Source organism: Vicugna pacos, chromosome 20 (assembly GCF_048564905.1).
Source record: "Vicugna pacos chromosome 20, VicPac4, whole genome shotgun sequence".
Classification (NCBI taxonomy): domain Eukaryota; kingdom Metazoa; phylum Chordata; class Mammalia; order Artiodactyla; family Camelidae; genus Vicugna; species Vicugna pacos.
This window is the reverse complement of record NC_133006.1, coordinates 13,422,842-13,437,925: the sequence shown is the minus strand read 5'-3', so window position 1 is coordinate 13,437,925 and position 15,084 is coordinate 13,422,842. Positions and strand designations below refer to the sequence as shown.

At 40.9% G+C, this 15,084-nt stretch overlaps 2 protein-coding genes and 1 non-coding gene across 8 annotated transcripts in view; 2 read left to right on the top strand and 1 right to left on the bottom strand.

Annotated features, from left to right (window-relative positions):
* Nucleotides 1–2,212, bottom strand: part of SUPT3H (SPT3 homolog, SAGA and STAGA complex component) — a 382,338-nt gene extending 380,126 nt beyond the window's left edge. The window contains exon 1 of one of the 2 annotated variants that reach the window (XM_072944891.1): nucleotides 1,961–2,212. Coding sequence is in view for 1 of the 2 variants with exons in the window: in XM_072944890.1 (XP_072800991.1) it covers nucleotides 739–747 (9 nt within the window). In the remaining variant the exon portion in view is untranslated. Of the gene's footprint in view, nucleotides 1–738; nucleotides 795–1,960 lie in introns of those variants that run through there. The other variant, XM_072944890.1, reaches the window with a different exon arrangement.
* Nucleotides 1–15,084, top strand: part of RUNX2 (RUNX family transcription factor 2) — a 301,057-nt gene that overhangs the window by 48,191 nt on the left and 237,782 nt on the right. The gene's annotated exons all lie outside the window — the stretch shown is intronic.
* TRNAA-CGC (transfer RNA alanine (anticodon CGC)) lies at nucleotides 11,274–11,346 on the top strand. Its single transcript has one exon. It is a non-coding gene; the product is annotated as a tRNA-Ala (tRNA).

Genomic DNA, 15,084 nt, shown 5'->3' with positions numbered 1-15,084 from the left:
TTATCTATAAAGCTTTTTTTTTTTAAGTTTTACTTTCAAACTTAACTTTATAAACATTTACTTGAAAAAGAAAAAACCACTCTACATATTTCAAAGAAAGCAATCCTGCAAAATATCACTAAATGGCAGACTTATCTCTTCAAAAGTTTTGAATACCAATAACCACAAAACTAATTCTAAAATGGTCCAACGTTCAAAGGTTACTACTGTAAGTTATCAAATTGTTTTTATACAAAAAGTTAAAATTTTTATAAAGCAGCACCTATCCAGTGGAAAAAACTTCAAGAATAAGAGTAGAGAGGTTTTCACTAAAAACCAACTAAAGTGATAAAAGATAGTGGAAATTCCTGGTGATAATACAATAACGATTAAAGGAAATTCCAGTTAATATTGTTATGACTAAATGTATCTGGCTTTAGCTGTACAACCCAGGAGTCAAAAGAATGCTTTGCATTAATTTGCAAACTGTAAAAATGTACTAACAGACCCAAGCTTTGAACTGTAGTATTTGAATGAAAGGCATTATTTGAATATATTTATGATTCCCTAAGGCAACAAATGTTCTAAGAGTTGGCTTCTCTGACTTAAAACTCAACCAAATAGGAACTGGAATTGGAAAAGGTCTCAAAGTCTAGATTCTAGACCTATGCTGTCCAATAAGGCAGCCACAAGGCACATTTGGCTGTTTATATTTAAATTAATTAAAATAAAATTAAATGTTAAAGTTCCTCAGTGCACCTGCCACATTTCAGGTGCTCAAGAGCCACTTGTGTCTAGCGGATACCAATTAGAACAGTGCGGTTTACAGAATATTTCCATAATGGCAAAGTTCTATTGGACAGTGCCGCTCTAAACCTAGGCTCCTAGATACCTGCCTGAATATTCCCAGAGACAAGAAACCTACAATAGCACCTTTAAGTGCACTTTACTTTTGCAACTTACTATCGGGCAATTAGTTACAACATTCAGTCAAATCCAGCCTCTCTAAAACATCCACCAGAAATTCCACGAGTTCCATCCTCAATCTGGTCTTCAAGTAAATCTTCGCAAAGTTAACTTAATTCTGTTTCCAGAGTTCTGCCCCTCACATATACTGAGACCCTAGGTTCTGTCCTCCCAAATAAATATACCCTCGTTTCTTAGGAACGAAGCAGTTCAGAGTTTCTATAGCCTCACGGAGTTATGCTCGTTTATCCATGTGTACGTTAATAACACCTTTCCAGGATTGTCTCTGTCAAATATTACATTCCACTGACCCTCTAAATCCAGACCAGTTTCCTGATTTTCCACTTAGAAAGCAAGGTCACAGTCATTTTGAATTTCTTGAAACAAGGAGATCAATATGACAGGCAATTAACGGGTAACTGATCAGTGTCTGGGGCTTGTTATAAGCAGTTAACGTAATCCTCACAATTCTCAGCTGGGCTATTATTATCCCCATTTTATAGACCAGAATACCCAAATAATAATTTCCCCAGGGGTCACAGATACGTGGGCTCACCCCAAAGGGAAGGGACTCGATCTTTTCCTTTTTCTGGATGCTACACTTCTACTAACGCTACCTAATTCTTCTTCCATCTGGCCCATAGAGTAACACTTCACTTAAGAACTCTGCCCCCCAAAACACTACCTAGACGACACGAGGAAGGTGCTGCTTTACACACCCCAGAGATGCCCGCTCCTGCTCCCCTGGCCCCACGCCCACCCGCCGACGGGGAGGAGTCAAGGCCAACTCCACATTCGGCTGGGGAACCCGGGCGCCGCGCGGGGCCAGCGCCCCGGGAGACGCTGCTTCGGTCCTCCCCTCACCTCCAGCGCGAACGCCAGGGACCACCCCGCCCGCGGCCGCCCTGGGGGCAGGGGCCGGGGCAGGGCCCAGAGACGCGGGGCTCGGCGCCCCTCCCGGCCCCCAGCCCTCGCCCCCGCGCGCCCCCGCACCGTCCCCGGTCCCCCCTACAACCTCTGCTCTAAGAACACTTGTAGGCACGGCTGCGCGTCCCGCGTGGAGAATGTGGGGGTAGAGACGGTGCGGTTTCTGCGGCGGCGGCCCGGGACACGCTTGGAAAGGGGCGGGGTGGGGGGCTGAAAGTGGCGAAAGGGAAAAGGTGGCTCGGCGGGGGTGGGGGCAGGAGGAGGGGGGGCTCAAGATGGCGTGAGCCCGACCCTCTCTGTGGAGTGGGGGTGGCGGAGCGAGGACTACCGACGCCCCCACCGCTCTCGGCGCGGGCGCGGGCGCCGGCGCATGCGCACTCGGCCAGGTGGCGCGCGGTCTCCTTTTCCGAGCCAGCCACTTCCGCCACGCTCGCTGGGGGCGGGGCGTCGCGGAGCGCGCGGGCCGGCACTTTCTCTGCGGCCGTGGAGCGCGCGGCGCAGGGCAGGGGGCGGGCGACCCTGAGCCACGCGGCGGCCCTCGGGGCGGGGGCTGCTGGGAAATGAGTGGGGATGCGCTGAAAGCTGGAGGGGGTTCGGGGGCCAGGCTTGGATTCTTGAGGAATGAGCTGAGAGGGCTGGGATTTTCGAGGGGCTCGGTGACCGACGCTGGATGTTTGTTTTCAACTTCAGGGCAGAGATTGGCCGCTAACTTTCTCTTACGGAGCTGGGGAGAACCGGGATCTTAGCGGAACTGGTGCTTTTAGAATGGTGCCGGGAAACGGAGAGATCAGAAAGACCCGCTTCCCCGAAGGTCCGCAGTGCCCGGGTGTGGACATGGTACCGTTTCTGGGACCGTGAAACACCAGCTTTTCCGCCGGCTCCCGCACATCACCACACCCCGGCCGTCCCCTGCGTAGTCACTCTGGAAGTGGGAGGAGATGATGGTCTGCAGTGAATTTTTTCCCCCTGTTCATTTTACCAAGCTCAGGCTCTTAACGACCACGTTTTTATTATTGAAACCTTTATCTGTTTCAAGGTTTCCTAATGGATGATCCTGTATTTATGTTTCCTTAGAATTTTAGCCTGCTCCTCCTCCTTTTAAAATCTTGCACACACACCCCCGCTTTTGCAGTGTACATCCTGTCCTCTTACATTTGATTAATACAGATGTAATTCTTTAATATAGTCGTAAACACAATGATTTGGGCTGCTTTCAGTATTTTATGTGAAGTCTTGTTATTTATGTTGTTTTCAGCTGTCAGGAAAGAAAACTGGATTATCTACTTAGGCCCACTTCTGGAACAACAAATACATTTCATAGATATTCAACTAACCTTCATCAAGTCTTTTTAAAGCATTAGTGCTTCAGTTATTTTCTTGCCTATGAATATTTGTGTTCTGAAATAATCCCTTCCTTCCTCCTATTTGCTTACATTGTTTAAAATAGTAATTTATTTGGTTATTTCCTCTGTGGGTTATAGTTGAGTCGTCTGTTAATTTTGCGTTTCATTCTCTTTACTCTCCCCAACACTTAAATATTTGCTAAATAATTAAAGTTCCAAAAGAATAAATATGTCTAGGATGTAAAAGCTCACCATAACGTGTAAATCAGGGCTCAGTTCATTGATGGGCAAAGTGTGGAGTGTAAGGGAAAGTACCAGTGAGAGAGAATTGTCATAATTTCTTACGAAGGAAAACTGATTTATGTCAAATAGTTGAAAAGCCCTTTTAAGTACATGACCGAGAAAATAGGAGAAAGTTAAGAGGAAAATTAATATTACGTCTAAGAAGATATAACCCAAAGGAAGTCATTTCAAAATTAAAATTATGTTCAGTTAATGTTGCCATAGCAGTTTTATCTATATCATGTGGAGGCCAGATTGCACATACTTTTTTAGAACAGAACCCAGATCTTACTCTCAGGCCACTGGCGTCTAACTTACATATAACTACACACAACAGGAGTTAATGACAGTATGCCAGGGAAAAAGGAAACAGTTAAACAAAGCCCTGGTAGAGGGAGCTCAAAAACTCAGTTTTAGAAAATTGTGACTTACACTGTTGGCAGAGATCTTAGCTTTGAAGTCACATGAGTTATCCTAGTAGTCTACCTCCTGGAACCTGTTAAAATCCATTTTAAAAAATTGATTTAGTCCTAATTTTGTCTGTAGTTTGAGAGCATTCCTGTACACAAAAGGTCAAAAATATTTTCCATTAGGTTAATATCAAAGATCCTAGATGATCAGTGCTACTAAGTTACCTCTGTGATAACAAAGCTAAAACAATGACACTACTGCTGAAATTAAGACATAGATGACTACCACCTCTCAGAAAAGCACGTGATTTCCAAAGCATGTGGAGAAAACACATCAGGAGACCAAGTGAATTCATCCCACCACAAAAATGTCTTTATCCCTCAAACAAAGCCATTAAAGGAAAATGAAGCATTGTTACTGTAAATTTTTACATTCCTCTGGCGTAATAACCTTCATATAGACTCACTAGTGCAAACAGAAAGTGTGCATATCTAAGTAAAAATGCCTCTTGGTATCTTAAAAGATGACTAGATTAAGTAATAAAAGAAGCCCCAATTTTCCAAATAATAGCAGAAGCCATGCCTAATATGGAACCATCTTCATGATAAAGTGGTTTCTTCTGTGGATGCCATGAGGGCAGTTCACTTCAGGTAACCTGCAAATTCTTAGTCTTTTGTGACCTGTGATTCTTATTTATTAGGATGCTTGTGGAGACTTTCTTTCCTTATTTATCAATTATTTTATCCTTTGCTATATTTGCTATTCTGATATTAATATAGTCACCATGGAAATAAACTGTGTAGAAGTGCATGTTGTTTAGAATTGCATATTGCAGTTGTTACTACATTCAATTAATTTCCTGATATTAAGAACTGTTTTTCAATTGCAATCTCAAAGGTACCTTGTTTTATTTTTAGAATGAGGTGTTCTGATCAAAAAGATCATTCAGCTCTGTGGTATCTGGGCAAGTCATTGGATATCCTGCAGCCCCAGTTTTCATATCTGTAAAATGAGGCCACCAAACCAAATGAAATAAAACCTTGTAGCCCTGAAATTCTATGCTCCTTTGAAATAGGAATGACCAAAGTGTGGATCTAAAAGGTGTACAGAATAATTTCAACATTCATATTTATGCTACCAAAAGTAATGCGAATATGCAGGACTCTTGCTTTAGATGAACTTGAATGTTCAACTGATGTTATGCATTTTAAAAGAAAGACCAATATGAAAAGGTATATACTAATCAAATCTATTGATACACTGGAAGAGAGTGTCACATCATTATTCAGAGTGTCATCAAATTGGCTTCCCATACCTTCCAATTATATTCATATATTTCAAAGCAGGAAGAGCAACACAGTGATGAGGAAAAACAATGTTATGAATTCCAGTACTGAGCAGCTTGTGGAACTATAACACAATCCATCCTCTTAGGATGCAACCTCATTGCAGGTTTAACACTCCAGGATTTTTTTAAAGTTAGTGCTTAGCTGCTGGAAAATGATCATGTTTTTAAGACTCAGAATGGGAAGGGATTCATAGAATATCAGGGTTTCACAGGGCCCATGAACTCTCTTTGGACACATGGAAATTTAGTTGCTCCCATTTTCATAAAATCCAATATATAATACCTCTTGTACAGGAAATGAACAACTTTGACATTTCTCCCCTTGAACATAAGGTCTGTTTGCTGAGAGCTAGTGATGGGCGCTAATTATTTCATTCATTCAACAATAGTTTATGATGGACCTACCATGTGCTAACACTATTCTAGGAGCTGCAGATACAGCACTGAACAAAACAAAAATCCATGCCACCATCAAGCTCATATTCTAGAAGGAGTTGGACAGTAAACAAAATAAATACCTAAATACCTAAATTATTATAAGGCCATGAGTGTTGGAGCAGGGAAAAAATGATACAATAGGGGTGGGGTTATAGAATGAGAAAAAGCACAAGAGGAATGGGAGAATTGTGATTTTTATTTTGGGCAAGCAGGGTAGGTCTCATTGAGAAAGCGGCATTTGAATAATGACTTGAAGAAGGTGAAGGAGGTAAGAGTAGATATCTAAATAAAGAGCAATCCAGACAGTGAGAAGAACTTGTGCCAAGGCCCTGAAGTGGGAACAGGCCTGGTAAGTTGCAGGAATGGCCAGGAGGCCATGTTAGCTGAAAAAGTCACCCAGAAAGAAAATAGCCTAACATGAGGTCATAGAGGAATGAGGAGGCCAGATGGTAGAAGGCCCATGTGCCCAAGAAGGGGAGGCCATTAGCTGAGGATTGACATGCTGTGATTAGGGTTTCCAATGATTACTCTGGCTACTGGGTTGAAAATAGTTTACAGGGGCACAGGCACTAACCCAGGCAGGAGGTGATGGTGGCTTGTACTAGAGTTGTTAACCTTAGATGTTATAAGACATGGTTGGATTCTGGATTTAGTTTGAAAATCAATATGACTTACTGACAGGTTGGATCTGGGGTTATAGAGAAAGAGAGGAATCAAGGATGGCTCTAAAGTGTCCTGAGAAACTGGAAAAGTGAATTTGCCATAAACTCGGAAAGGACCAGGCTTGGAGTATGCTGGGTGGGTGTAAGAGATTCAGAATTCAGTTTTAGGCATAAATAAGTAATAAGTATGTTGTGGAAAAATGTGTTACAGCTCAGTGTTATAGCTTGGTGTTACAGCTCAGTTGTGACAGCAACCTGGATCCCGGCGAGAGGCCGCTCAGAGAGTTGAAGAACTCAGGTTTATTATGCCAGTGAGCCCAGAGGGGTTAACACTCCAAGCTCTGGAGCCTGTCTGTAGGTTTACACAGGCCTTTATAGGCTGCCTGTTTACACTGGCCTTTATAGGCTGCCTGTTTACACTTTGCAACATCATATTCAAGTAAAGTATAACAAAAGTTGACAAACTAGGAACAAGCTTTGTAGAAATAGACCAATCAGGAGGGAGAGAAATAACCAATCAGGAGGGAGAGAAATAACCAATCAGGAGTGAGCTCCATGTAAATGAAGTACTACAAATGGACCAGTCAGAAGTTAGGGAAATGGGCCAATCAGGAGTAAGGGAAATAATCAAGCAAGAGTGAGGGAAATAACCAATCAGGAGTGAGCTCAGGGAACCAATAGAATTTTAGGGGTAAGTAAGCCATTTCGGAGGCAAAAAGTGAAATAGAGCCTCTGGGCCAGGGAACGGGATGGTGCTGGCAGGAGAGTAGTGGCCCTGCCTGGGGGTCCTGTCAGTCTTTTTATGGGGCTTCCCGCCTCAAGTACAGTGTTTGTATTATCTTTAGTGCTTTTGCATCATAAGTAAGTTCTTATAGAAATGAAGGAAAGTTTGTATTTGTAATTCTTTTAATAATAATTTAATTTCCAATCCTACTCACCTAATAGAGACCCATCTAGACGTCTAATGTATGTAAAGGAGTATTTTGATGTGAGGAAAGCTAAACATTCCCTTCATTAAAAAAAAAAGGTACAAAGAAAACAAAAACTGTTTTTGATTTGGCTGGGGTTTTGGGGGGGGGGTATCTATCAATACCTGAAAAGAAAGTAGAGAATTTAGAGGTAAAACTGGACTTCTCCTAGCCTCAGTTGTCTCATCCATAAGTCAAGGATGATATAAACTTCCAAGTTTTGTTATAAGGACTGCATGAGAATGTTATGTAAAGTGTCTGGCACTTAATAAGCACTTGATGCATCTTGTTTTTCTTTATTATTACGGAGAAGATGACTCAGAAACTCAGTCTTGAAAAGTGAATAATAGTTGAACAAAATGAGGAAGGACCATTTAGGTCGAGGGAGTAATATGAGTAAAGCCACAGTGTGTTAGAGGGAATTGGAAATTGGCCAGCATGATGGGATCATGGGGTGTAAAAAGGGAAGCCAGAAACTTGGTTGGGGCCAGATCATAGAAAGTCTTGTGCATTCTTTTATGGAATTTGGACTTTGTCTAATAAGAAATGGGGAAACTTGGAAATATGTTTTTTAATGACATGATTAAATTTGCCTGTTAGTAAGTTGGCAGAAATATGCAAGAAAAGTTGGAAGGGTGAAAAGTTGGAAGAAGTTAACAATTCAGGATTGGAATTGGGGATATGGGCTCGAGCTATGTCAATGGATAAGGAAATGATAGAAGATGACAGGAAGAAGAAATTCTAAGAAAGTAGAATTTATAGGACCAGTAACCAATTGGTAAGATATGAGGATGGATGTAAAGGAGAGAGCAAACAGGATGATTCCAAGTTTTCTCACCTTACTGAGAGGCAGGTTAGTCCTGTTGAGTTTAAGGTGATCATACAAAATTTCAGGTAGCTATAACCAGTAGCCAACTGGACTATTCAGACAGAATGGTAGAGACAGAAGCCAGAATGAGGTCTGGTTTAAGAGAGTAGATGGACATTTAGATTTGGGAACCAGTAGCATAAAGTATACAGCATTCCACACACATCACTTAGATGTGAACTTTAGCCCGGTTCCTAGGGTTGGCCTGGAAACATTCTCACGATGATCTGTAGGCACAACTGAAGCCAAGAGAGGCAATGAAATGCCCAAGAGAACATTAATGGAACAAAGAGGAGTGAGTCAAAGATTGGATTCTAGGCACCCACATTCAGTAGGAGGGCACTGAAGAGGTAGTGATGTCATGGAAACCAGGAGAGCAGGGAGTTTCAAAGAGAGATTAAAGGTACTAAAATTAGAGTTTTTTTGAGAATTAGAGTTAATTGGATATAGTGGGTTCAAAATGACTGTTAGCAAAGCAAAGCCCATGGAGTGGTAGGATTAGAAACTTGGTTGTAGTGACTTGAAAAAGGAAGAATAGATCAGGAAGTTGAGCAATCAAGTGTTATTCTTTCCAAGAACTTGGCCTATGAAGAAGGAGAGTAGCTAGAGAAAAATATTCAAGGTCACAGGATAGATTTTTTTTCTCATGATCAAGACCTTGAGCTTGTTTTGAAGCTTTGGAGAAGAAGCTGGTAAAGAGGTTGAATCCCTGATATAGAAGAGGGCTAATGACAAAATCTCTAGGACACAGAGATGGAATTAGAACCTGGAAGAAAACTGGGAGTCTTTTTATCAAGAGTCCAGAAGAGGGATGAACCTTAAAATGGAAAAGGATTAACTGGAAGAAAAGAATAAGAACTTGAGACAGTTCATACCCAATGATCCCAATTTTCTCTGAAATGTAGGAAAGCAGGGATGCTGAAAAGCGGGGTAACATGGATATGAGGAGATAAAGTTTGGTTGAACCACTGTGGAGAATGGGAAAGAGATAACCACAAGTGTGTTAAATGGAAGATAGCCAAGGGTATAGAGCAGTGGTCCTAAAATCTGGTACATCTTGTTAGAAATGCAAATGTGGACCCCACTCTATAACTGCAGAATCAGAAATTCAACAATCTGCTTTAACAAGCCCTCCAAGGGATTTTGAGTTTCCCTAATACTTGAGAACAACTTCTACAGAACTTGTAACTTCCCTCAACTAGCAAGCATGAACTATGCTACTTGATCACATTCTAGTCATTTTTTAGTAATAATTTTTATAGCATTGTGAAATATATTTATTCAGAACAATATCCTTAAGGATTTTTTTTTTTTAGAAAAAGCTCTGCTGGTTTCTTCTGGAAATGGAAGTCATACACGATTAAAAACTCTGAACCAAGAGAATCCTTTCTTCGAAGTTTTGCAAAGCAAATACTGTAAAAGAAAAAATACTGTAAAACATTTACCGCTCTACTCAATTTCTACATTCATAATAGAAATAATGAAATTGTCATTCATTCCATCCGAAGTATTCAGTAACTCACTGTACAGTAGCAGTTCTCCAATTATGCTCCTGCATTACTATCACCCCATTCTAACTAAATAATAGTGGTCACTTCTCAATTCATTTGGGAGAAAATTTATGAGTTGAATTTTCTCAATTTTAAGTTATTCTCCCATAAATTTTTCTTAAACTTTTGGCTCTTGCAACTGCTTATCTTGCAAAAAGTGCTAATAGATTACAAAATAAGTGAACAGATTAATGAAACTTAAAGTTAGCCAGCCATGCTTAGTTCAGTAGTTTCTCTATAATTGGACGCATCTTTGTGACAGTGATTTTTATGACATAACAAAAATATAGTCATTTTCTGCTACCATTGTTCCACCAATATTTCCTTTGCTCAAATCTTTGGAACCTAACTTGGAACTGCTTTCAGGATCTGGAGTAAAGAATACCTTAAACAAGAAAAGCCAACAGTCACAGTCTAGAAGAATCTTAAAGTCTTATTTTACAGCCAAATAGGCAGGTGGGTGATCAGGCTGACTTATCTAGGTATGCCTTGCTTTAAGAAATATAATATGTGGAAATGCATATTTACAATCTACAGGTGCACGTAGCAGATGACAGTGAGATATCTCCGCTTTCAGATAAGACCAATGTCTGAAAGTTAATTTGTACAATAAACAAAAGATGAATCACAAAAGGGATATAGATCCAAGACAACAAGCCTTCATTATAACCTGATTAAAATAACATGTAAATAAGAAGAGAGGTTAGTTAGTTACAAGGGACAGAAAAAGCAGAATTGGAACAAATTAGCATAGCACATTTCTATATTGTGGAGATGAAGTGGGCAAAGATAGATGAACCAGACTCTCGGAGTCCTAGTATCATTCAAGAATTCAGACTAGGTACCTCACTCCTCTTACCCTGATTCTGTTGTGATCAGCAGTTTTTAGAGATTTTGGCTTCCGTGGAGCTTTCCAAATAGTATGATGATCTGGCTGACAGGACAGTTCATTCCACCCAACTCAGCATTTTAGTTTGTGTGCTGGGTCTCTTATGAATTAGGGTGTGTCAGCTCTGGAACAGCGATAATGTTGCCTGGTAAGGCTTGGGGAGCCAAACCCCAAACTCCAAGTCTACTGTAAAAGACTAAGACAGCCCTCCTTGGCAGCACCCCAACCTGGAAACCTGCCTTGCTTCTGAACAACTACAGGAAACAGATAAATTAGCATGTGCTTATTCACTTCATAAAAGGATCATTTGCTTTATGAAAATATTTTAAAGCATGGGGAACTTAAAGTAGATGAGAAACTGAGACAGGACTTCTGAGTTCAATCAGAAATTCTTTAACCTTAATATAACCAGTCTTGATGGCGTGGTGGGTTGTCAGTCTGAATGTATTGAACAATCGCACGTTTGAGAAGTTTAGCAGGTAAAGGAAGGAAGGAAACAAGATGGAATGCGGAAAGGGCACCAATGGAAAGAGTTTTATTGTGTTGTTGTTGAGTTCCCCTCCCCCACCACAAAAAGGACACTAGATCAGGAAAAAAGAGAGGAGCCAATAGAAACAGAAATACAAAAGTCATTGGGTGGGGGGAGGGTATAGCTCAGTGGTAGAGCACATGCCTCGCATGCACAAGGTCCTGGGTTCAGTCCCCAGTACTTCCATAAAATAAATAAATGGGCGAAATTGGGTAGAAAAAGGGAGTTGAGTGGAATCCAGGCTCCCAAGGAGATTGAGTTTGCGGGGCAAAGTAACATATGTCTTCTCTGGGAAAAGCACCTTCAAAATTCCTCTGAAATAGAACATTCGGGTGCTTCTATTAAATGCATAACTTATTACTATAGAATGGCTTTAGATTCCCCTTCCTCTGATCAGGTATCTCTCAACTTTTTATTTACCAAATATGAATTAAGTGCCTCTCACAATTAAAAGAGGAAGAAAGATGTGGTCCCTGTCCCAGCGGAGCTTACACTTGAACAGGAGAAATGGACTTGTCAACAAATCACTGTGGGTCTTATACAGGTGCAACATACTATGAGGTCATAGAGGGGATGAGTTTTATTTCTAAATATTGAAAGAAGACTTCAGAACCATTTAATCCGCCTGGCTAGTGACATCTCTTCACCAGGTTCCACTCCTAACCTGCAGGTTCCAGTGTAATTAGGCTTTTACAGTTGCTTCCAGTCAGCTAAAACAGCAGGCATGTCATTTGCTTTAACAGTAGAAACAGTACTACATACTCTAAGGGATTCAGAATTGTGTAAGATATAATCCCTGCCTTCAAGAAATCTGCGGTTCATTTGGAGAGATAAAGCTAACAGAACATTTTATTTTTTGCTACTTGTATTTAAATAAACTTTCCTTATTAAAGGGGAAAGTAATTAGGCTGTACATTTTTCCCAGACAGAAGAGACTTTAGATGGGGGGGGGGGGAGTCTGAAGAAAAAGGCAGACCAAGGAGTTGTAATATTAATTAGAAAAAACAAAACAAAAAACCCTTTACACTTTGGATCCATGCTCCAATCTCTCTGATTGTCTGCAGTTTGAATACCATAGTCCTAAGTGGAGATTTTTTTTTTTTTTTTGCTCTTATTCTGCTTGGTGTTCTCTGAGATTCCTGGTCTGTGGTTGGGTGTCTGTCGTTGATTTTGGAAAATGCGCAGCCGTTATTCAAATAATTCTTTTGTCCCTCTCTGTCTTTCCTCTTTTTCTGGTATTCCCATTACAATTATGTTTCACCTTTTCTAATTGTCCCCCAGTTCTTGAATAGCGTGTCCTGATTTTTTCATTCTTTTTTCGGTTTTTCAGTTTTGGAGGTTTCTACTGACAGATTTTCAAGCTCACTGGTTCTTTGTGTCATTTCTGCTGATGAGCCCATCAAAAGCATTTTTCATTTTGGTTACAGTGTTGTTGGTTTTTTTCAATCATTTCTTTTTTATTCTTTCTTAGCATTTCCATCTTCCTGCTTACATTATCCATCTGCTTTGCAGTCCACTTTTTCCACTGTTGCCCTCAGCATAGGAATCATAGTTATTTTAAATTCCCAGTCGGATCATTCCCCAAACTCTGCCATATCTTAGTCCGGTTCTGCTCCTTGCTTTGTCTCTTCAGATTGGATTTTTAGCCTTTTTGGCACTCCTTGGAATTTTTTGTTGAAAGCCAGACATGATGTATTAGGTAAAAGTAAGTGAGGTAGACAGGCCTTCAATGTGAGGTTTTGTTTATCTGGGCTAGGAGTTAGGTTGTGTTTACTACTGCTGTAGCCATGGTGTTAGAGGCGAAATCTCCTCTAGTGTCCTTATTTTTGTCTCCGTGAGAGATTCCTTCTTAAGTAGGATCTGAGGCTACCAGTTCTTTTAGCTATAATTGTTTGTTTTTATACGGGAAGCTGATTGGCATGCTGGGAAAGTATGGGGCAGGGGGAGTGTTCTATTAGCCTATGATTAAGTTTCAGGTTTTCAGGGAACCTGTGTCCCTGGACTGTGGCCATCTCAAGTACGTCTCATCTTTTCCTCCCCACTCCCCTACCTACCCACCCTTAAGTAAGAAGGAAGGCAGTGGATCCTGGAACTGGGTATTTCTCTTTCCCCAGGTAGACGGCTAGAGGGGGCTGGAATTAGGTATTTCCCTTCCCTCGGGTTAGTTAGGCTCTGGCAAAATAGTCTCTGTTGAGGGCCAGCAAAGGCAGAACAGAGTTCATCAGAACAGAGTGCTCTGGGTTTGTTTCAAAATGACTACTTTTCCCATCCTTCCTGCAGGAAGTTCCAGGCTATATCTCTCTGATCTTCACCCGGAGAACCTAGTAGGACTCTTGGATGTAAAAGTCAGGAACGCGGAGGGGCCCCCCAAAGGCTGGGCTCCAGGGAGGTTTCATCTCTTACGCTATCACTGCAGCAATCAGTCAATTACCCTCTAAGTGTCCAGTCAGGTTCCACCAGTGGCTTCTGCTCCTGGTAAGCAAACTATGATGGTCTGTATTCATCTGTCTCTGCAGCGTCTGGGGCAGTGGTTTTGAACATAACAGCGCATAAATATTCAAAATATGATATGTGATCCCCAGGGCCGCCTCTAAAAATAAATAAATAAGTAAACCTAATTACTTCCCCTCCCCTCAAAAATTAAAAATAAATAAAATTTTTAAAAAATTAAAAATAAATAAGACAAAAGATATGTGAACAGCAAAGTTTTAAAGATATTGGCAACTGGATACAATATGGTGTCTTTATGACTTATCCGTAAATTTTTGCAAGTATTACTTTACCCCAATCTAGCATCATTCTCCAGGCCTAGATAGAATACTTTCTTTTCTAAGTCACCTTAAATCTTTATCTTGAAATCAGGCAGTCCCTCAAAAAAGCTGTTCTAACCTTAACACCAGTTTGTCACTGGAGCCCTGATTTAGGGCTCACCGCCTTGTAACAACCATAGCTGTCTTTTATGGAGTGCCTGCCTTGTGGTGTGCGCTCTAATGTACCTTTATCTCTAACGCACAATGACCTAGGAAAGTAGGTATTATTGGCCCCATTTTAGACAAAAGGAAATTGATGCTCAAGGTGGATATATAATTTTCTCAAGGCACACAACAAGTAATAAAGAGCTTGCATTTAATCCAGTGTTTGTGTGACTTGAAAATAACAGAGGTGCGGGGGGGTTGGGGAAAACAGGGGAGAAGTGGCGGCCGTGACTGGTTCTTAGTTATAAGTCAGTTTTCTTTCCTCTCTTTCTTGCCCCTTTCTTCCAACCACAGGTGTTGCTTCCAGCAATAGAACAGGTTTAGTTCTAGTAAATGGTAACTGAGAAAGAGGCGGTAATCTCCTTGCCAGCGGGTGTTTGCCTGGCCTTTAAAGGATCTGGGTAAGACGGCCTCAGATCCCTCCTTCCACCTTGGGCAAAATTGGATGCTCTCCCCAAGATTCCTCCACAGTCCAGGGAGTTTATAGTCTTGTGCTCACCTCTAGTTCTGACTTCCTGATTCCACTAAATTTGGCTTCTCCCCTCTGTCTTGTATATTCTTTTATCTCAGTTTCTACATCTATTTACACTTGGAACTCAGCCACTTTCCTTGACTTCTATTATTTAAAAACACCATTCTTACAAGGCCTCTTTGTGTAGAGTGAGCTTTGCTGAAGGTAAGGAGACATGAAAAATTGCAGCACAGCAACAAAGATAATTTAAAATTGAGTACAATACATCCCTGTTTCAAAAATGCCTGCAGTGGCACTGATGTCTGCAATTTACTCTGAAATTCATTTTTTTTTTTAAGAAAGATGAGTTGCTGGAGAGATAGAAGGATGATAGATGTACAGATAAAACAAGTGTAATAAAATATTAATGGAGACTATAGGTGGGTAAGTCAACAGGCGCTTGCTGTAAAAATTCAACTTTGCTTTTTAAAATTTTTC